Consider the following 23,946-nt stretch of genomic DNA (forward strand, 5'->3'; position numbering starts at 1 on the left):
CATATCTTTGCCTTAGGGTGGTGCTAAGTACAATGAAGAAAAGTAAAAGCAAGGCCCGTGGGCAGGCACACATTTTAGCTAATAGGATCTGAGGATGTGACAGGTGAGTAGAGACCTAAGAAAAGAATATCTCAGATAGGAGGACCAGGAAGGACAAGAACTCTGAGGGATGCACGGGCATTTCTGCAATTATGATTCTTCAGAAATTACTTGTACTCTTTTAAATTCCAGCTGTGAGACTGTATCTGAAATGAGAATTACAAAGAGGTCATTCCACATATTTGAGGGATGGAGCAAGGAAGGTATTCTTCAGTGGTGCTGAGATATATATAATATGGCTGTTCCCCCAAATAAAAGAGTGACCGCTGATCTCCGTCCCTCCAAAAGTATGTCTGCTTTGGATTTGGTGTGACTACTCATGTCCCTATGGCCTCCCTTCTTGCCCATAGGATGGAAAATCTTATTCCTGTTTCCTCTTTCTCACTCTATTCCTCTCTCTTGTAGAATGATCCAGGTTCAGCTTCTATAATGTCATCACTGAGAACTATGCCTGTAAAGTAGGTTTTAAAAGCTTTTTAAATTAAATTAATTGTTAAACATAAGCAAACACAACAAAATCACTGGGTACATTTTAAGAGTTTTAAGATTTTAATTTCTGAATACCTTCATGAAATGAGTATCAGACTATGGGTTACAAAAATAACATTTACTTAAATATAATTAAATATAATTAACACCTAAAGTTCAGGTAGTTCTAATGAGTTGTATTAAATAACGTATTTACAAAAGAATTTACACATTTTAAAAAATGTCTTAAACTAGAATACTCTGGTATGAAATTCTTCCAAGTATTCTGTATCATAAAATACATATTTACAGACAATAATTAACAGTGAATTCACAAATGTCTGTCCACTACTTTAAATTTCCATAGCCTTGATAAATATAAAACCCAAGAAATGACAAAATATTTAAAAATAAGTGCATAGCTACAAACTGATTGTGAAAGGGATACTATAAATAAAAGGCACTGGAAAATAAATACAAACACATCTACTATAAACCCAATAATGGTTGTTCGCACCAAACTGTAAAAATATGAAAAACCAACCCCACAAAATTGTACTATTATAGAACTGTTTTTAATAGCTTTCCATCATTGACCATTCTTTTTTTTGTTGATGAATAACTTTTACTATGATTCAGTGGAACTGTGCATACTCATCTTAATCTAGGAAATAATGAATGGTGACTGTGATTGACAAAAGAATAAACGGAAGTGAATCTGAAAAGGTTCCCTAGGTACCCATGGACAGCATTTAACACCTGTCACCACGGAGTAACAAGATTTTTGTGGGCTCCCTTCTTCAACAGCATATGGAGCAGTATGTTGGAATTTTAGATTTGATGATGATAAGGCTTCCCTGTCAACAGAAAAAAAATTAGCTTCATTAGTATTGTGTAGGGTTCCCCTGACAGGTATTACATCTATAAGAGCATGCCTAAAAAAGTATCTGAAACTCAAAACAAACAGAATGGAATGAGAACAAAATGATGGAAGGAGAAGTGGTACTTTTTTGTGAGTTGAGTAAAATATAGGTTGTATAGGTTGTCTCTTACTAATGCTTTAAAAAAATATTTAATTAGAGAAGTAGTTAGGAACCAGATCACCAGTATATGAATCCAGCTTCTGTCAGTCACTTCACTGTCAAATCTGGGGCTAATTATTTCTGAGCCTCAGTTTCTAGATCTTTAAAAGGGGATAATAACAAAATCTACCCCTGAGAGCTGCAGTGAGGATTCAATGACTTTCATGTCCAAAAAGTACTCAACTGAGGGGCGCATGGGTGGCTCAGTTGGTTAAGCATCTGCCTTCGGCTCAGGTCATGATCTCAGGGTCCTGGGATCAAGCAGGTGTGGGGCTCCCTGCTCAGCGGGGAGCCTGCTTGTCCCTCTCCCTCTGCCCCTAGCCACCACTCATTCTCTTTGTCTCTCTCTCAAATAATTAAATAAAATCTTTTAATAAATAAATAAATAAAAATAAAAAGTACTCAATTGAGTCCCTGACATGTAATCACTTCCCACGAGCTCAATCAAGATTGGGGTGTGTCCAAGTATGTACCTTTTCCAAGACAGATGTGCTTATGACTTAGGATGAAAATTATATCAAGGTAAGAGTGAACTGACTACTATTTAAGGCAGGTAGTAAACTGATCAGTTTTAAGAAAATGACACTGTGCCTGGAGCTGACTTTCCTGTCTTCCCAGAGGCTGAGTGCCTCCATCATTGGTGGACACATAAGCCCCAAGGAATGAGAAACTGCAATACTGAGAGGACTCTTAAAGACTCATCTCTATTTATTTTAAAAAAGAGAAAGATATATAGACATTTAAGTTTTTAGTAGAGAAAAAAGGGCATTTGTTAATTTCATGAGGGATTACAGAGTACCAAAAGCAAGCACAATGGTCATTAGGCCACCAGAAAGTGTGATCAATTATTTTATTAATGGTGTGCCAACAGAAATCTCTGATCAAATATTATTATTAAATTATTAAAATATCATGTAAGACATTAGATGAACAAGAAGAGAAAAAGTCTGAAGGAATAAGCAATACTTAACTTCAAAATGTTTTTAATTCTGTCTGTATTAGCAGGATTCAAAACTAATGAGACTGAGTGGCAGTAAGAGTAACTCCCTTGCTAGCTAACCCTGTGGCCCTGGGTTGGAGATCGACATCCCTCTGTGTTCCCCTCTAAATCTCAGAATGCAATTTCTAAAGTTTATTTACTTGAAGACTATGCCCTCCCTCCTCTGCACATTCACCCTTGGAATCTAACATGTTGGGCCTGTCCCTTTCCTCTTGCCCCATTCCACAGAATGTGTGAAAATATCCTGGGGAGAGTTTCAGATTGAAAGCTGTGCCATCAATATTTAGCATCTATTTACTTGCATTTCACAATGACAAATTATTTTGCATTCCAATTCTCAGAAGCGCATTTGCAAGCAAAAAGAATTTCCTTTCTGCTGAGAGACACTGCATTGGCTGGGGGATGGTTGTGTACATCTCAACAAGGTGTCTGAATGCTAATCTTCCACACAACAAAGAAATCTGTTATCTAGTGGTCTAGGGACTTACTTCTCCTCCTAAACTTTATTCTAGGCATTCCTCATGGAAAGAATATAATGTATCTTTTTTTTTTTTTTAAAGATTTTATTTATTTATTTGAGAGAGAGAGAGCACATGAGAGGGGGGAGGGTCAGAGGGAGAAGCAGACTCCCCGCCAAGCAGGGAGCCCGATGCGGGACTCGATCCCGGGACTCCAGGATCATGACCTGAGCCGAAGGCAGTCGCTTAACCAACTGAGCCACCCAGGCGCCCAAGAATATAATGTATCTTAACAGTGACCGGAATTGGTCAAATTAGGTAATCTAGACAAAGCTTAAACTAATACATCTGCCATTTTAAAATTGTATATGATCACACAAATTATTTTCTATATAATTCCTTTAGAAAGTACCTCCGATGAAACTAAGTTCTTCAGTGTTAAAATAATCACATGCAACCCTATCATTAAGATCTGATTAAATGTAATCTCTAAAACAAGGTAGAATCACTGCTTTACAGAAATACTTCCAAGACTAGATTATGTGAACACTTCTTTAAACGATGAAAATTCAATTAACTTAGTTATTTGACACCACACAGATACTAATGAGAGCTCCCCCATTCTTGCACATTCCAACAAGTCAGAACACTCGGATTCATTCTTGCGTGTGTATGCGTGTGCATACACGTGTTCCTGAACATGTGCACTTCCAGACATGGTATCACAGCCATCTGGAAATCTCATTTAATCTTGGAAGATGGGAAATTTGTAAATTTTTTAGACAAAAAAGATGGCAAATGAAAGAAAAAAAAAAGTACATTCTTCAATGAGCTCTTTTATAAATTAATCCTTTTGTTTTCTGAACTTTCCTATGGTCTAAGCAAAAACATCCAAAATAAAAAAAAATTGCAAATCCTCACCACATGGAGTGTCGTATAGAAAGCACAGAGAAAGTGTAGGGGCCCAGCATTTACACAGTCTGGTCTGAATCCCAATGCTTACAAACTGTGACCTATGCAAGATAGAAACTCTGAGCTCTCAAATGAAAATAATATCAACTCCACATGATTATTTGTGGCTGAAATAATACACGTTATACAATTTTGTAGTGTAAAAGTAAAAAAAAATAAGATAAGGAATAATGTTTTACTTACATTTCCACCATGCTGCTCTAGCTTCTGTAAAGCACTGGTGATTGGCTCTTTGAATTTCTTATCCCTCAGTCTCTTGGAAAGCTTTTAAATAAGATTGGGAGAATGAAATGATTTGAAAAGTAACAATATTCACCATAGGCATAAGTAAAACTTCACTAAAAAGTATGCTAACTAGAAATAAAACTACTGAGGCCTTACTGTATAGAAGTATTTATTAATATATTATTATTATATTATAATATTAAATATACTATTTAATATGTTTTAGACACCAAAGCTTCTTTTAGAAAATATCTCGTTGAAACTTATATATATTAGACACCATATATTTGTTAAAAGAGAATTCATATTATTTCATTTCAAATTGTACAAATCCTGTAAAACCTGCTACAGTATGGTATCCAGAGTAAGTTTTCTATGAAACCGCGTACTTTTCCATTTTGTATTTTGCAAGAGCACTTGGAGGACCATGATGGAAAGCGAAGCCTCTTAAAACACATGTGTTTCCTATAGTGTAAGAAAGGGAAGAGACAAAAAGGAGAGAGCATTCACATGAACAACTCTGTAACAGTGACAGGACATTCAGACTACAAACCACAAGACCACCTGTCCCTAGGCATGGCTTGAATGGGCTTCAGGTAGAAAGGTGGAAGTCTGACTGAAAAGGGAGAGCACAAGGTGAGGGAGGACAGAATCATAGGAACAAAGAGGGAAAAACAGCAACTGAGATCATCAGGCACAACCTATAATAGTGTTCTCCCACCAAATGTCTACGTTACTCAACTCCCCCACTAAACATTTCAGCCTAGAGCAGAACGTGCTCATGGCTCCACTTTCTGGGAATATAAATGAAGCCCAGGCAAGAATTAGTCAGTGATCAAATACTTATACGGGCCTGTCCTAGACTTGGTTTCTGGTTCTTCCTCTTCACACGGATGAAAGAAACCCAGGACTGCTTCCCACCACTGAGCACTGAGTAGCAATCCCTTCAGTCAGGTCAATGAAGATGAGGGAGGGTCAGAAAAATCCCCAAAAGAAAAAAAATGTGATGGGGCACCTGGGTGGCTCAGTCGTTAAGCGTCTGCCTTTGGCTCAGGTCATGATCCCAGGGTCCTGGGATCGAGCCCCACATCAGGATCCCTGCTCTGCGGGAAGTCTGCTTCTCCCTCTCCCACTCCCCCTGCTTGTGTTCCCTCTCTCACTGTGTCTCTGTCAGATAAATAAAATCTTAAAAAAAAAAGAGAGAAAAAAAGAAAAAAATGTGAAAAAAGCAACTCTAAATGAGAGGACAGGTAGTCCTGTGGATGGACAAGAAAAAGTGCCTCTTGGGGCACCTGGGGGGCTTGGTCAGTTGGGCTTCTGACTCTTGATCTCAGCTCAGGTCTTGAACTCAGGGTCATGAGTTCAAGCCCCTCATTGGGCTCCATGCTGGACATGCAGCTTACTTGGGAAAAAAAAAAAGAAAAGAGAAGAGAAGAGAAGAGAAGAGAAGAGAAGAGAAGAGAAGAGAAGAGAAGAGAAGAGAAGAGAAAAAAGAAGAGAAAAGAAAAAAGAAAAGAAAAGAAAAGAAAAAAGAAAAAGTGCCTCTTGCAAAATCAGATCTCTGGTTTGCTTTCTGTAGACCCCATTACCTGGGAGCAGTGGCTTATGGGCAGATCCATGAAGCATCACCTCCAGGATCACCTGATATATTCATTCAAAAATTACAGATTCTAGGGTCCTACCCAATACTTACTTAACCAGAATCTCAGGGCAAAGGCCTAGCTTCTGCATTTTTATCAAGATTCCCAGGTGATTTATTTCCTCTTTCCCACAGGGTCAGTAGAAGTTGAGTTGAAGCTACGAAAGGATTTGACTTATTTTGAATATGAGTGAAATGATTTGTATATGGGCTCAGTAACTGGTTTTGAAATTCTTTTTCTAGTCAAGGAAACCCTTCAAATAACATCTAATGCAGAGGTCTATAAACAAAAAATATGTAAATCAAAATGGAGTCTTTCTGACTAAGAGGGGTAAGTGAGGTAAGGAGGGAGTACCAAAGCACCTCAATGGATCCTCAGGGGTGCCTGTCTCATGGTGGTGTGTACCTAACAGACCAAGATTTAATCCCACATGGCCTATTGCCGAGGGTCTCTCTTCTACGGAATCCAACCGGCATACAAAGGCCAGTGTGGTATCCAGATCCTCCCCAAAGTGTTGACACTCCAGGAAGGTGAAAGGCCCCTTTAAGTCAGTCCAGTGTAAGAAAAAGCAGGGTTCTGGGGAGGAATGTGAGTGACCAAACATTAATGCTACTGCCCCAGAAAAATTAAAACAAACAAACTTACGTAGTTCAGTTGTTAAACTGGCCTTTATCTTTCTGCACTGGTGGGTGGGACTGGGAGGCTATTTAGGAAACAGAGGTTCTTGGCCTTGCTCAACTTCGAGTGCGGGGAAGGATCCAGCGTGATTCCTTTTCTCTGCATATCACATCCCCTTCACCTCATTCCAACCTTCTCAGTGGATATCCTTGCTACTTATTTCTCCAAAAAACAAAAACCAATCTCCACAAGGGCAGAGGGCATATCGTTTTTTGTTCAGCATTATAGTCCCAGTGCCTATAGCATAATACTTGGCACAAAACGGGAGGGCAGAGGGCAACAGATTGTTGATTGTCTGACTGGAGCAATCAATCTAAAATGAGTCATTTTATTTATTAGGGTGAAATTCCTGTGGTTAGTCAGGTACAACTTGCTGACCTAAACATTACAAGCAAAAACCTGCCAGGATTCTCTTCCTTCTCTCCAAAGGCTTCCCACATATTATTTGAGAGTCTATTTCCACTGTGTCTTTTCCCCACCAAACACCTGGTGCTGGTGGGAATTCATCTCCCACCATTCCTAACCCCAGCATAGCAATCCTGATAGATTCACTACCATCCCTACTTTCTATAGGCTTGGCCAGATGTTTCTGGGGTGTATTAGTCTCTCTGAAGAGTAAGAAGTTAACAATACAGTTCTAGGATCTCTCAGATGAATGTGTCTAGGAAAAAACAGTGGAACTATGATCAAAATACATGCCTCAGCTCTGAACTACAGAAGGATGCACATAGAGAAATGCTACCTGTGGGTTATTCCAGCAAGGACTTTAATGGTTTATCAGTGTGCGCAGTAAAGGATTAACTTCACCTAAAGAAAGGATTGGCCCTTGTCCCTGGCTCCTAGATGGACACTTCTAAGCCTTTGGTATGACCTGCCAGATAAGAGTATCTTCGTTTCCCCAGGGGGCCTTGGGCCACAGGATCTCAGCTCAACGTCTAGAGAGGCCAAAGACTAAGGTCAGCCATGCAAGCAGCCAGTCCTGCTGGCACGGCAGGCCCCTAACGTGAACCCTGGACACCACGCTAACGTGAGTTTCTCAGGATGGTAATACCCCACGTGTGTTCCCACATATCCCTGCTGGAAAAAGCCAGCACTGTCCACACAACTCCGCTGGGAAGAAGGACAACTGGAGGCTCCACACTTGGTCCCTCCCAGGCTCTGCTCTATGTACCTCCTTCCTTCGCTGATTTTAACTGGTATCCTTTCACTGTAATAAACTGAAACAGTAAATAACAGCTTTTCTGAGTTTCATGAGTCCTTCTAGAAACCTAAGGGTGGTCTTGGGAAACTCCTGAACTGTCCAATATCCCACTCTGTACTTGTCCTCAGGATTAAACTACACACAACAGGAAAAAGTCTCATCCTGAATACTATTTATAGACTCACTAAAAAACTCACAGGAAAAACCGAAGAAAAAGATGAAACACATGGCTGTGGCGATGCACAAGCACACAGGAGGGTGTATAAGCCGTCCTCATAATTCACGGCTAATCAACATAGGCATAATACCATTGTGCTGTCCATTAATTTTTGTCCGTTCAACTTTTGCTTGGTTTTTCTTACAACCCTAAATTATGCTCATGTAGGTGCTTTCCATTAAAAAAAAATTAAAGAGAATACTGTACATTTGTAAAATATTTTATGAACTACTAGGTCTTATCTATATTTTTTTAAAGAATGATGAGATTTTTTTTTAAGATTTCTGAACCAGTTAATGATTAATTTGAAACCACTGAATCATGACGAGATAGTGCATGATACACATACACAACCATTCTCTCATCTTTTCAGTACTTACACTTGTAAGCAGATGTTTAAGATGGTCATTTAGAGAAGGACCGACAACGACACTCAGCTGCACGAGAGCATTCAATCCTCTTGCAAACACTTCATCATCCAGGTGGACCTGGGGGGTTAGTTGGGACAGGAAAGGAAAGAGGAGAAAAGGAAAGTTAAGTAAGAAGAAAGGTCAAACCAGAAAAAAGTAAGACTGAACATTCAAAATCAGAAGATAAGCAACTAAACCCAGAATCAACCTTTAATGCCAGACCATCTAGAAACAAAGAAAATAAATTTCCGGCTTGACTGAAACACTAGCTAAACCATATTGCAGCATGCAGCAAGCCTGATGTGAGGTTTATTACTTTCTCTAATTACTCAAAATGTCCCCTTTTATCTTTCGTATATCCTCTAAAGGCGTCTTCAAATAAGTAATCATCTGTCCCTGAATAATGGTGGCCTAATTTTGCACGCACATCAAAATCACAGGTAAAGGACCAATTTGCATGTAATTTGGAAGAAAAAAGACATAAAATACTCTAAACATACCACAGAAAGTCCAAAAGAATAGAAAATTACCAGAGCTGCCTTAAGCGCAGGAATCAGTCTTGGAAGCAAAGGTACAGCTTTCTCAGGAGCTCCTTGGACCAACAGTAATTCTCTAAAACCCTCCTTTGACACAAAGGTGTATGGATGTTTAGTCTCTCTCAAACCCTGCCAAAGACAAAACGAACAAACAAGACTTACTACGCACCTGGTTATGCTAACAACAAAATTAAATCCTCACTAGTCTAAGTGAAAATCAAGCTTTATTATGGTTTTCCTAATCATGATTTATAATTTCAATAATTACGATTTCAATTAAACCCAGAAATTGTGGAACAAAGGACATACATGAGACAGGAAGAATTTCTACCCACAGCAAGGAAGAAAAATGTTTTAAAAATGAAAGGAACAGGAAAAAGGAAAGGAAAAGCAAAGGAAAAATAAAGGAAATAAAGAAGAAAGAGAAAGGAAGGAGAGGAAAGGTAAATAAGTAAAAGAAAAAAGAAAAAGAAACCCTAAGATATTGAAAACATTTTGTATATACTCCCAAATACTGCCTGAAAGCACAGCAACTCAATCTCAAATGCTGGTTTATAACCACCACTTTATGGACATAATTATTGGATCTCCTACCTTTATGGTGACTTTGCAACTTGTTTAATGAGTTTCTAAAGTATTATATTTCCTTCATATTTAAATATTTTACATTAAGGTATTTTAAAACATCTTTTCCTATGTTCAAAAACCACTGTAAGATTTTAAATGTCATTTTTAACTTTGGGATGTGAAATAAAAATATGAAAAAAACCTGTATCATTTCTTTCACCCTAAATGCATCAGAAACTATTAGTACTCTTTTATGATTTAACCCATCACTTTGAGTCAAGATAGAAGGGCCATCTGGCTTTTTTTAAAAACATCAAACAAAAAAAGCAACAGCAATACTCCCTCAGTTGGACTTATTATTTTCTGTGAATAAGTATAACTGGCTACAAAGTCATGCCTAAAAATACTAATTTTCAACCAATTTGTCCTTTGGACCAAACTATCTGCTTCCAAATAGTGATTCAACACTTCCTTTCCTGGATGCTTTTGAAAACTGTGCTGCCAAGCACACCAGCACCACTTTGGACCACAGGTTCTAGCATCTTAAGAGTGCCCCTATCCCCCTATCCCGTTCATTTTAGAGATGAGGAATCAGGTCAAGAGGTGAAGTGGATTCCCATAGTGGTGGTCCTGTCAGTACTTCCCCATTATTAAATGAGTAGAGGGGAAGGCTAAGAATCTACCCAACACAGAAATAAAGGCATTGGGTGTTTGGAAAATAATTAAAGGACTGACCTTATGTGATCTTCACTAAACACAGACTCCCTGTAGGGACTCCCCAAATTAAAGCACTCCCCTCCCCTTGTGGTTAGCTGGAGCATGTTTTCAAAGGTGTCACTATGGTACTGATTCATCTAAAAAATGGTTTAAAATTCTTAAAAGAACAAATGAAATACTGATATATTTTAAGCTTTTAATACCAAGTTTAAAAGACTTTAATCAAAATTGAATTTCAAAATAGGCTACCCATAAAAATACACTGCTATCATACCAAAATGATTTTGCAATAAATTAAAAATAAAAGACAACAAAAATGATCCTTAGCTCTTAAAAAAGACAAATATCTATAACTTAAATATAAGACAACAGGTTAATTCATTTCTCAACTTGTGACTCTAGCAAAAGGAATAAATTTCACAGAAGAGATCACTGATTCACCTCAAGCTAATACTCTGCCAACTTTTTCCTGATATAAATGTTAAATAACATAAAGGAATTTATCAGAAGTTTTCCTAAAATCCTCTATCAAAATGATGTCCATGATATTCTACTCAAAATGTAAAGGCAGGCAAAAGTCCAGAGAATTCTCCAAAAGGACGTTTAAGTAGTTAATATCAGTTCCCTAAGAAACATCACGTTTCTTAAGAAACATCATCTGATGTAGTTTAAGTTAAACCGCTACTGTTCTCCTGATAGGACTAGTTCCATATGACTCTAAGTGCTTTTATTTTTGGAATTAAGTATGAATATTTCATCCACTTATCCACAAATTTCTGTGTAGACGAACTTGTTTATAAACCCGATTAATCAGTTCCTAATAAACATACACTGATGATAATTAATTCCTAAGGGAGTGCGGTATTTTAATGACTATTGCATGGCTCTTATTTCAAAAGTAAAGAATAAGATTCACTGATGCATTAAAAAATAATAACTAATACAATTTTTAAAGTTTTTTTTTTCCATAAACATTCAGGAAAAATGGAATATACATTTACCTCAGCTAAAGTAATAAGAAGAGGATCAAATGGAAGATTTTCAGGAGGACATTCCCACTGTAATCTGTGTTTCACTGAACCATGGACCAATCTAAAATAATAAACATCAGTGAACATAACATGGACAATGTAATTATATGCTAAGCAGTAATTATGAAAGGATATTACAAAGACATCTTATGCAGCCATGTCTATAATCCCACAAACTCCTACTCTTTCAGCAAAATTGTTTGATGGCAAAACTAAACTTCATATTTGTTAAGCCTATAGTTTCAGAGTTCAAGCATGCTGCTGTCTGTGAGTCTTAATACAAATGCTACACTTGACATGTTTCAGTCATATTTATAACAAAATAGATAACCTACAGATGTGCAAAGAAATGTGATAATGAGAAATAGTAACTTGTTTTATATGGAACATTATTTTTCAGATATGGATCACTTAACCCTAATGATCTGAAGACAAGCCGGATTTTAGCCCTGCTAAAACAGAGGAAAAATGAGGGCAGGAGGTTAAGTAGCCCACACAAGGTTACAAAGTGGTAGCCCTTTCAATTAGAGTCATTGCTGCTTTTTTTTTTTTTTTTTTTTACAGCCTTTACTGAGGCATAACCAACATTCAATAGGGGCACCTAGGTAGCTCAGTCAGTTATGTGTCTGCCTTTGGCTCAGTCATGATCTTGAGGTCCTGGGATGGAGCCCCTTGTTGGGCTCCCTGCTTGCTTAGCGGGGAATCTGCTTCTCCCTCTCCCTCTGCCTCTGCTCCTTCCCCCCACTTGTGCTTTCTCTCTCTCTCTCAAATAAATAAAATCTTTAAAAAAAAAATAACCAACATTCAAAAACCTGTACATGGTTATAAAGTGTAAAATTTAATATAAGTTTTGATGTGTGAATACATCAATGAGCCATCATCATAATTATGACAGTGAACTTATACAACACCCTCAAATGTTTCCTCACACTTCTGTAACATTCTCAACTTCTTGACACCTTCTTTAGCATGATTTTCTTCATAGCAAGAGGCCTTGGTAACATTTTTACTATTTTAGCAACCATAATTGCTTGGAGTGGGAAAGGGGGGGTATAAGAACCTTAAAATACAGTTTCAACTCAGAATGTAAATAAAAAAATACTAACAATAAAATGAAGAGTGCTTCTTGAGCTTATTCCTCCAAATCTGCAAATACCATTAAAAACTACATTTCTTGAATTTTAGAACAACAGAATGTTGTGATCACTCTTTTCACAATGAAAATGACACTTTCCATCATCTAGAACAGTCTAAAACTGGATATACCTAGAAGAAATAAATGTTTCTTGGTAGTGAAATCTTAAAATGGTATCACTCTATTAGTAACTATATTGTTTTCTTTAAAACAGTTCTGATGTGTATCCTGAAAGGTGGCAAGAACTGTATGAAAAGTGAGCAAAAACAGCTGTTATGTACTTATTTAGAAATATAATTTTTTGAAATTTTTGAAATACCATTTCAAAAAATAATGAACAGTTTCATTAAATTGTCAACTTTCAGTTTACAAACAAAATAGGACTATTTACTTGCAACTTGCCCAAGCATGTGAAGGCTTATATTGTTTCAGAAACTGGTTCATTCAATTTCTTAAATTATACATCTATTGGTAATTCTACTTTGGAATTAAAATGATCTTCTTCAACAATGTCCCATGATCTATACCAGTCCAACAGCCAAAGCATGAATAAGTCACCTTTATTTCAACCTCCTTAGTAAATAAAATTTTCAATACATTTAAACTAACTACTGTTATTGGTTTTACTCAATTATTTTGAATAATATGGTCAGTTATAACCTGTATTGATTTTACCTGCAAGGAATACCTCCTTTAGAGTAAATGGCTGCAAATGCAGAAGGAGCTCGTGACTGTTCACCAAACTGAAATAAAAAATGACAAGAATACGATAAATATACTATCACCTCCACTTTGTGATGATACCTAATCAATTTTAATCCTGCTGAGGTCAGAGGCGAATGGACATCCTGACTTTCAGCCCATGACACTGGTATCAGGTGCATCACTCTACTCAGCAACACAACTGACGAAAATTACCAATCCTCTCAGTACTGGAACCACAACCACACATTCTATATTTCGTTTATACCCCTAACTTGTTTTGGGAGGCTTGAAGGCAGCTGAAATCACATGTATAGTAAATATAATATAGATAAATACTATGAAGAATGAACATCACAAATAAATATAATAAAGGCAATACATCATTCTACTCTCCACCACTATGACCTTTCAAGGTGAGGGGTCCGTGGAGAAGAAGAGGTAAGTACAGGGAAAGCAGATTTGTTTTCAACCTCCAGCACATCTCCTACTTGTCCTCCAGGCAAATATAGATGTCTGGATGGCCAGAGAACCTGTAATTTCCCCAAACTTGTTTTATGCTTCTCTAAAAAAGAAAGGCTTAGAATGGGCAGGGGTGATAGAACTGAAGACAGAGCAAGGCTCTCACAAACATATGCCTGGATGTATCTGCTCAGATACAGAACTTCACAACTTTCAGTTTGTCTATGTATTATCTTAAGAATAAATTAACTCTATTCCCAAAGACCATGTAAGAGGTGATCAAGCACAACAGCTCAACAATCACAGCATACATAATTTCAATACAGTTGATCAGAGACACAGATAATTTAGGCACAAAAAGTAAATATTTTATCACATGGTACTTTGAACATAATCAAATGAAATACAGTTGTCTAAATTACAAAGCACAAACTTATTAACCTATTTTAAAGATAAAACTAGCTACAAAATATTTTAAAATCACATGCAGTAATTAAAAAATATATTTAAGGGTATAAGTTTAGAATTAGCTCTTTTTCCTCCAGAAAAACACGTTTGAAGTTAAAACACATAGATGAAATTTCAGTATCATATAATATTATAGTAAGATTCATTTACAAACTTCAATCCACATTCTGCATAATAATTCACAGAAATAGTAATGTTTCATTCATCTAATTATAATTCCTACTAAGAAAAGTATGTTTTAAAAACTGTTTTCATGTAATCTTATTAAATAAGGGGACTTGAAAAAATGTTCTTTTTTTTTTTTTTAAAGATTTTATTTATTTATTTGAGAGAGCGAGAATGAGAGAGAACACATGAGAGGGGATAGGGTCAGAGGACGAAGCAGCCTCCCTGCCGAGCAGGGAGCCCGATGCGGGACTTGATCCAGGGACTCCAGGATCATGACCTGAGCCGAAGGCAGTCGCTTAACCAACTGAGCCACACAGGCGCCCGAAAAAATGTTCTTATAATGGGGGAAAAATTAAGACAACTTAGGGCCACAGACACTTTTTTTAGTTCTAGCACCTATTAGCAAATGATCTTACTTTTTGGACCTACAGGTCATGTAAATAATCCCTAAATTTCCAAAACACCCACCAAGACAATATTTCTGATTGAAATTCTAAGCAATTCCTTTCCTTTCTTTTTCAACTCGTTTTAGAGATAATCATAGTTTCATCTTCTAGGTTGCACATTATCAAAAATGTTTTTCTACCAATGGGTTCTTTTTATAAATGTTTACCAAATTTTACCAAAATTCTAATACCATGAAAAAAACTTTATCCCTTCGGGCGCCTGGGTGGCTCAGTTGGTTAAGCGACTGCCTTCAGCTCAGGTCATGATCCTGGAGTCCCGGGATCGAGTCCCACATCGGGCTCCCTGCTCAGCAGGGGGTCTGCTTCTCCCTCTGCCCTCTTCCCTCTCGTGCTCTCTGTCTCTCATTCTCTCTCAAATAAATAAATAAAATCTTAAAAAAAAAAAAAAAAAAACTTTATCCCTTCAATTTTTAACAATTATCACGGACCATATTTCAACTCTAAAATACTCAACATTATTAAATATACCCCACTATACTAATTTTTTTTTTTTTTTTTTTTTTACATTCAAAACCAATGAATTCTCCAAAACAAACAGTGGTATAACAACACTCAGGTATGGAAAACCTGAATGTTACCAGCACCCTAGAAACCTCCTCAGTGCCTCATCCCAATCCCTAACTACCTCTTCCCCCAATGGTGAACTCTGACTTACTTTGGACTGGTAGCTTTTACAGATCTTAAACATGGTCTTGTATAATATACTGTATTCTCAGGTCAAATCATTATTTCTCAAAATTTTCCTTCATTTTTTTTTTTTTTGAAGATTTTTTATTTATTTATTTATTTGACAGAGAGAGAGAGCGAGCGAGAGAGGGAACACAAACAGGGGGAGTGGGAGAGGGAGAAGCAGGCTTCCCACAGAGCAGGGAGCCCGATGCGGGGCTCAATCCCAGGACCCTGGGATCATGACCTGAGCCAAAGGCAGACGCTTAACGACTGAGCCACCCAGGCACCCCAAAACTTTCCTTCATTTTTAATAAAATTTAAAATTAGGGCTATTACTACTTAAAAATGTTCTTCAAAGAGAGGAAGAAGACTCAAGTGTCACCATGAATTCTCTCAACTGGGGGGGGGGGAAGAAGCAAGAACAAGGAGATAGCAGGGCATCCTTCAGGAATTCAACTTGACATGCATATTAAAGAAAGAAGCAAGGGAACACATATGCTTACACTATTTTTCATTTGTAAAGTCAGACAATCTCCTTCTGCCCTCGGCCAGTTCATTGTATCCTTGCTGTACTTTACCTGCCATCAAAGTCAGCGTCTCAGCCACTCTCCTAATTCCCTTAAAGGCTGAAACCGTGATCATCTGAACCTATGCAAGGCTGGGCAGACACCACCTGGTGTCGCAGCACAGATCTGCTCACTTTTTGGATAATTCACTGATCCACACACATAACTATTCACTTTCATGTGCATAAATCTCATGTTTGTTAAACATGATTAAATTGCTGTCAGAAGGCAAAAGAAGGCTAGTACTGTAGTTGGGATTTCTGGGGGAGCTAATTTATAGATCAGAGCAGCATCGTCAGAGATGTTTATGCAACTATGGAAGCACGTAATTCATCCTATGTCAATTGAATACAAGTTTATTCATTGATATTAGGAAGTAACAGAACTATAGTAAATAAAAAATAAAGCTGATGTGCAATTCATTTTATACTCTAGTACACTCATCCATGAATGTGATAGGATATACCACAACTGGTTATTCTCTATAACTTCTCACTTCCACACTCACATCATTATTTCCATTCTTCATCATGATTACCATATGCTCTTTGTCACTAGCTTAAATGTAAGCAAAAAAAAAAAAATTACAAACAAAAGGAACTTGGGACAGTATTCAGAACGATTCAACAGTGCACTAAATGTCTATTACTTTGAAAAATCTACTGAGTCAGGAATGTCTTTTGTACCTACCGGGTTAATGGTCTTAGGGTTAAGTTTATCACTTGGTCGAGGATGAAGTTTTCTTGCAGTCTCTGGAGAACTGGTTGATGATGAGGAGTTGCTTTTTTGAACTGTAGTCCTATGTTTTATTTGTATGCTTGATGATGTCCTTTGATCACAGCTACCTGGAAAAAAACAGAAGCTCAACCAAAAAAAAAGAGGTGAAAGAGATAAAGCTCTCTCTTATCCATCTGCATAACAATGTGTCATTAACAAACTTCACCTCTTCATTTAAAAAACAATGTTCTGTACCTGCCTTTCTGTTTCTCAAATGTACTCCTCCATGGCACTCTGATTTCTGCATTGCTTCCCTTTTACTCCTGCAGTCAAATGAAACTTGATTTCAGAATTTGGGGAACGAGGGATTCATTAACAACATCAGACCAAAACAGAACAGAGTTGAAAATATAAAAAAAATACACAAAAAAGGTATGGCATGGAACCAAATACCAGAAAGACCAATGAGAAAATATGAAATTATATCAACTTCAATAATATCAATAACAGCAAATGGAAAACAATCTGTAAGAAAGTAAGATGTATAAGAATAAACTTTCTTTTCCATTCATACTGTCAAAATATGCTTTTAGAAACTCAATTGCAAACCTCTGGCTATATTCAGAAAATATGGACTAGATGAGAGACTATGGACTCTGAGAAACAAACTGAGGGTTTTAGAGGGGAGGTGATGGGTATTAAGGAGGGCACATACTGCATGGAGCACTGGATGTTATATGAAAACAATGAATCGTGGATCACTACATCAAAAACTAATGATGTATTGTATGGTGACTAACATAACATAATAAAATTAAAAAAAAAAAAGATTTCTGAAAGGAGAAAGTGGTTGGCACATCCCCTAGCATCTCTATCTTCTCTGGCCTCGTATTCCCAAAGTTCCAAACACTAAAATTGGCATATCAAGTCCTATTTTTCAAGTGACATAATGAACTCTCCTACTCAATGTACTACAAGCTCCTTAAACTGAACATAACCAAAACTAAGGTTATCACACTGAAGTTATGGACCCCTTGTTAATTCAAGGTACCACCAATTTTCTGGTCCCTCATGCTGAAAAATTTAAGATCCTCTTTCCCTTCATTTCCTGCACTCAACCCTACAGATGTGATCAATGTGGTGTGATAAGGTAGAAGGAGCTGTTGGCTCAGACCAGGGTCTGTATCCTCATCTCTATTATGAATTTAGGCAGATTATTTAATCTCCCTAAGTCTCAAGATTTCCAGACCTATTAAAAGGGGAGAATAATACAAGTCTATGAAGACTGTTCCTGAGGAGTAGATAAGTTGCTCATCCATCCAGTGCTCAACCAGCCACCGATGGTTCACTTCTCCCTCTTCCACAAGTCCCTCTTTTCCGCTAATGGGAGGACTCTAGTTTGCAGTGATGATTTTTTGCCTAATTAAACAGATTACTTCTCAACTTTCATCTCTACCAAAGAACCCTCCATCACACGCACCCAGATTCATATACCCAACTGCCTGCTGGTATTTCTAGGTCTAGCTCCAATCCCAAGTAGCATGCAGCCTTTCCTGATCTTCTTTCTGTTTCTCAAATGTACACTTCCACGGCACTCTGATTCCTGCACTCTTTCCTTCTTATTTCTACTAGATCACTCCATTCCCTCACTTGCACAGCACTCCAGTCATTCTTCCACTAGAGCATTTCCCACTTTAAGCCTTTAATATTGTTATTAAATATATAAACTACCCCTCAACTACACTGTAGGATCTTCCTTTAAGGCAACACAGGTGAAGTCTTCTTCCACTTCCAAATGACAGTTTTTCAAATAGTTGAAGACAGACTCTCAACTCCTTAGTTTTCTCTTCTTCAGGATAAACACTGATGCTTTTTTCAAGTGATTCCTCATGAGATTATTTTAATCTACTTGACAAATTAGAAATCTTCAAAAGGACGAAACTCCACGTAATCAGACCCAAAATATTTCAAACATGATGTGACCATTTCAAAGTGCCTTGTAAGGATAAATTAAATTTAAGATTGTTTCATACACAGAACCATTTTAAATTTCAGTTTTCTTGATTTAATATATTCACCTAATTTTTCTCATCCTACTACCAGCAGATGACTTACCTCCCAATATCACACTTCACACTCATTCCCAAGGCATTTTTCACAATTATGGTAATTAATGCCTCATTGAATTTGTCAGATAATATTCTAAGATAAGGTAAGGCAGGCTTTAAATATGTCGACCTACACTGCACTTCAGTGAATGTTCAGCAAGTATTTACTATCGCACCAGGTTTCTGCTTTGAGAAGGTCCTGATGGGAATAGTATGATCTAAGTTTCTGTTTAAATAAATAAATGTGTCTCTGCTTCTTCGGCTGTAATTGGGGGTAATTACAGTAACTACTTTTAATGTTGATTAAGACTAATAAATTAATATTTATTTTGATCGTAAACTTTAATAACTGTTATAGCTGAAAAGAAGCACAAAGATCCTACCCACAAACATAAGAAAAGCAGAGTTGGCCACATCAAATCATGATGCACATATTTCAACACCACCTACCAAATCTATAAAAGTTTTTGTTGGAACAACAAATTTCTATCTTCCTTTATGTGAAAAAGTTGTTCCTGAGAGCTACTAGTAGGAAGGTGCTGCATTATTTTTTGAATGAGCTCCAAAAGCCATGGAAACTCTTCATTTGAAAAATTTTTATAGGGGCGCCTGGGTGGCTCAGTCATTAGGCGTCTGCCTTCGGCTCAGGTCATGATCCCAGGGTCCTGGGATCGAGCCCCGCATCGGGCTCCCTGCTCCGCGGGAAGCCTGCTTCTCCCTCTCCCGCTCCCCCTGCTTGTGTTCCCTCTCTCGCTGTGTCTCTCTCCCTGTCAAATAAATAAATAAAATCTTAAAAAAAAAAAAAAGAAAGAAAAATTTTTATAAAACATGCCAGAAAATTGAGCGTCCAAAGGTTTTATGCATACAGGGCAGTTTTTACATGTAATATACTTACATAACTTCCAGCAGTAACATCAAAATACACATACACGACGCAAACATTTCTATGTCTACTTTCAAAACACTCTATATCAGAGAGCTTCTTTCCAAAAAATATTTTTCACTTATTGTTAAAAGTATCACCCTTTACCTTACAAATTAAGTATTCTCAATTTTTAAAAATAAAATCCATCTGGCAGGAGTGCCTGGGTCGCTCAGTTAAGCGTCCAACTCTTGATTTCTGCTCCGGGTCCTGAGATAGAGCCCCCAAGACTGGCTCTGTGCTCAGCAGAGTCTGCTTGAGATTCTCCACCCCCCCCACCCCTGCGCACTCTCACTCTAAATAAATAAATAAAGTCTTTAAAAAAATATATCCATCTGGGAGCATACCACTGACAACAAGACTAGTACATAAGTTGTCTGTAGAAGATAACTGCTTTATTCATCTTACACTTAACTCTCTTGAGTGCTTTTCCATTAATACATGGAGGGTGGTGTAAAGAGATAATAATGGTGAGAGGAAGTGAAAAGCTAAGAACTATTTTGTGCTACAAATATTATCAGTCACCTCTCATTCTTTTACAAAACAATACAAAGATTCTAAACAGGCACTACAGTCCACTTGACCCAAACATCTAAACTATGTCACAATATCAGAGAGCAAGCAGCCCAAGCAGGGTCCACAGTGGAACCCTCACTCTCCCTTAGTTTCCTTAGGTGCTGTGGCCCATCTGCTCATCTGAAAGGGACTGTGGAGATCTGTGTCAATGATAGGAAAGCATACTTTTGTTTCATTATTTTGGATAGGTCACATATCCTATTTCTTTCCCCATACGCATTTTATTCCCGCACCACGCTCTGAGACCACTGCCCTCACTACAGGGCTTGCTAAATTATCAGGGGGCAGGGCCACGTTTCTTCCTACTCTCTCATCCATTGTTTAGGAAGTTCCAAAAGTGTAATAGACACCCCACTAAAGAAGCCATGATCTATCCCTAGGGCTCCTTCAAATTCTAAAGTGCAGCGACAGAACCCCATATCCACCTATCTCAATTCCTTAGTTCGTAAAGTAAATCCAAAGGGCCAGCATTAAGAGTCTTAAAATCTGCTTTCCATTTTCCTACCGTCTTACCCTCCAACACCATACATTTCCAAATACTTAAGAACAGTTCAAAGCCAGGGTGCTGTCAAAGTTAGAAAATAAGGACGACGTGTGTGTGGGGGGGGAGAAGAGTTTTTTTGTTTTGTTTTTTGGGGGGGGGGGGCGTTGACGGGTAGACGGCCAGTTTTCCGTTAAGGCCAACGAGGGCTACTCTCCGCCAAAGCCAGAACCCTAGAAAGGAAGGGTGCGCTCTCGGCGCTCTGCAGCTCCAAGGTCCTTGGCAAGGGAGTCCGGCGGCCTTAGCAACAAGCCAGCGAGGAAGCCAGCAGGGCCATGACACCGCGGGCGGCACCGCGGAATCCCCGCACCCCTGGCCCAGGGCACCCACAACCCGTTCCTACCGCGTTTCTCTCCCGCGGCGATCCGCACACCAGCCGCCACGCCGGGTGGGAGTTTTGCCCGGCGCCCTCTCCCAACTACCCCACTCGCGTCACCAGCCTCCGGGATTCGGGGAAAATGAGGCTTCGCGCGGTGCCCGGATCTGGCGGCGCCGCGCAATGACGTCAGACGCATGCTGCGTCCTCTAAGCCTCTCGCAGGGAGGAAGCAAAGGCGCAGAGCAGAAGAGGGTTGCCCTGGCAACGAGGCGCTCGGAGTTGAAAAGGGCAGCTTCCAGCTAGTCAGGCGTTGTGTGGTGACAAAGGGGCACCTGGTGGAGGGTCTTTAAGAACTGTTGAGAAGTCCAGGGAGCAGAGGAGAGCACAAACTCCGAATTCCCTGCACCACAATCTTTCCCCAGTCCGTGTACCTAACTCTTTAACACTTCTCCCGCACACTTAAAATCCTGTTTTCTCCACGTGCTCGGGACCATGAACTCCAGCCCCAGGATGTTCAGGGGAGGGAGCCAAAGCCTTCTGCCTGCCCAGCTGTAGAATTTCGTTTCCTGTCTTAACTTTCTAATTCACATGCCGTCGTGTTCAACTACATAATACATCCATATTTCAATAAAGTGCGTGTGCTTTTTAACTAAAGATCATTTTAATAAAACTGATGCTGCAAAAAATGCACGTCCCCTTGTGATTCCACCAAAAGCAATTTGGGTTGTCGTAGTAAAAAGCCCAAGCCCTTCAGATCTGTGCACTGCATTCCTTCTGTTGTCATCCCATAGCCTTCACTTTTTGTTCAGGTAACAACTAACTATACAATTGTCACTGTCCGAGCAGTCCAGGCAGTGTAATCCCTCCTTGTCCCTGTAGCTCCGTTCTTGCTTCCTGAATTACTGCTGTGGAAGCTTCTTCGACAGGCTGTGGGTTTCTTCATGACAGTGACTGTGACTTTTCCCTTCGATTCTCCTTCTAACACAATGTAGCAGGGACTCAGGAAATACTCTTTGAATAAATGAAACGAACAAATGAATTCTATGTATATCTAATTCTTCAAATGACTTGCACACAAGTCTAAAATTTCAAAATTCATGATGAATTTACCCATCCTCCCCATGTGACTGAAACTGTCTCTATCCCTTTTCTATACCCAATTAGCACAATGTGTGCTTAAGTAGTGTTTTAAAAAAAGAGAAAAAAGATCCTATTTCTTAGCTGTTTTCACCTTATGAGCTCTCTTCTCCAGATTCTCCATGCCTTATTATACCTCCTTGCCCTCTTCCTCCCACCTAGCATCCCCACTGATAGACTTAGCAACACCTAGCTCATGGCCTTTTAGGCCCTCTGTCTGGAGTGTAAGAATAATTTGTATTCAGTACTGCAGAGAAGTGAAGTGAACATGTTCTGAAGTTAGGCCACCTAGGTTGGAAACCCAACTCCATCACTTACGAGCTATGAGACCTTGTGCAAGTCATTTAACCCCTCTAAGCCTTAATTTCCTCACCATAATAAGGTTCATGTAAGACTTAAGAGCACAAGTAAAGTTCCTAACACACAGGAAGAACTTGGTAAGTATTTGCCAGTGCAATTGTTGAGGTGAAACCCAGTTAAAGTTTGGGAGTACACTGTGTTGTGGGCATATCACACTATGCCTTGGTGTTAGTATGAGACCCTGAATAGTGACATGGATTTTTCAGATTTTTAAAAATAACCACAATTACTTGTGTGAGCCTCTCCTAATTGTAATTAAATCAGCTCTTGTAAATTTTCTATCTTCATTTTGGAAAGTAAAGAAACAGCTTCAATGGCATTGTGGCTTTGTCTGGATATCATGCAGTAAATGGTGGATACTTTCTTGGACAAACTAATTTGAGAAACCTGTGAGACATCCAGGTGAATGTGACCAGAAGACAGTTGGCTATCCGCATCTAGTGTGGAGGGGCAGGAGCTGTGGATTTTACAGTCATCAGTGAATAGACAGTAACTGAGGCCATAGGAGTACTTAGTGTACTCCAGGGAGAGCATGTAGTATGTAAGAAACGGAAAGCCAGTAGTAGACTTGGGTCTCTGAATCCTGTTCTAGTTTCAGGGTTTTAATTCTCTATTTGGAGAGAGTATAGAGGGAGCAAATGGTTGACCTATGTGTCTAGGATTATGGCAAGTGATTCTGAAAAGACAGTAAGTACTACGTATATCCCCTATGCCCCTACAGATTTACTCTCCGCTCCTCTCCACCCTGCTGTATAAATACTGGGAAGCTGATCACAATGGACTGGCATCAACAAGGCTCCCATGCCCATTGGATTACACTTGGGTTTGGCCAATGGGGAAACTTAACAATAAATTGTATTTAATAAATTGAATTCGGGGAGAGTGAAATCAGAAGATTTATTCTTCTGCTTCATCTCTAGAAGTTTCCCTGGAACTGGCTATATCCCTGAATGAAGGTCACAGTTCCTTTCTAAATGGCCAGATTCAGGACTACAGGTACCAAATCTCAGGTGCTATACTAGCCCTTGATTAGTGCACTGTCTCTGCAGTTACCCTGTACTTTAATAAATAGTCCCTTTGTAAATAAATCCTCACCTAATTATCCTATTTTAATGTATCACTACATGTTGTATAAGATTATGAATTAGATAAGTCTAAACAAAACTGAAAAATCAGATATTTTTCTCATTGTTTTGATTTCTATTTCACTTGTGAAAGTGTCTTAATTATACTTCTTTAGTCACCAAACATTTTTAAGAAAATATCAGAGGTATTATTGGTTTGGCCTTAATTACTTTAAAGAAAATCTTTTCCTTTTTGTACAAATTA

General features: G+C 38.5%; 1 protein-coding gene across 3 annotated transcripts; it reads right to left on the bottom strand.

Annotated features, from left to right (window-relative positions):
• Nucleotides 1–635: 635 nt before the first annotated feature.
• On the bottom strand, nt 636–21,211 carry PACRGL (parkin coregulated like). 3 transcript variants are annotated; one of them, XM_021679398.1, is made up of 10 exons: nt 21,146–21,211; nt 16,911–16,978; nt 16,629–16,783; nt 13,112–13,179; nt 11,272–11,362; nt 9,296–9,313; nt 8,981–9,115; nt 8,421–8,528; nt 4,263–4,343; nt 636–1,424 (listed from the first exon to the last, which is right to left on the bottom strand). In XM_021679398.1, exons 2-10 carry the CDS (start codon nt 16,960–16,962, stop codon nt 1,368–1,370), a joined length of 765 nt encoding a protein of 254 aa, XP_021535073.1. In that variant the 5' UTR covers nt 16,963–16,978; nt 21,146–21,211; the 3' UTR covers nt 636–1,367. The 3 variants fall into 3 exon arrangements, with proteins under 3 accessions (XP_021535073.1, XP_021535074.1, XP_021535075.1); XM_021679399.1 differs by lacking the exon at nt 9,296–9,313; XM_021679400.1 differs by lacking the exons at nt 636–1,424; nt 4,263–4,343 and adding an exon at nt 4,541–4,769.
• Nucleotides 21,212–23,946: the final 2,735 nt, after the last annotated feature.

Source organism: Neomonachus schauinslandi, chromosome 2 (assembly GCF_002201575.2).
Source record: "Neomonachus schauinslandi chromosome 2, ASM220157v2, whole genome shotgun sequence".
NCBI lineage: Eukaryota > Metazoa > Chordata > Mammalia > Carnivora > Phocidae > Neomonachus > Neomonachus schauinslandi.

What these genes read in the sequence shown, in the direction of transcription:
- PACRGL (XM_021679398.1), bottom strand. Translation starts at nt 16,962, where the DNA reads ATGCAGAAATCAGAGTGCCATGGAGGAGTACATTTGAGAAACAGAAAG. An exon ending in AAAGGAGGTATTCCTTGCAG is followed by an intron (nt 11,363 to 13,111) that starts GTAAAATCAATA and finishes TTATTATTTTAG; the next exon opens with ATTGGTCCATGGTTCAGTGA. An exon ending in CTGCGCTTAAGGCAGCTCTG is followed by an intron (nt 8,529 to 8,980) that starts GTAATTTTCTAT and finishes CTAACCCCCCAG; the next exon opens with GTCCACCTGGATGATGAAGT.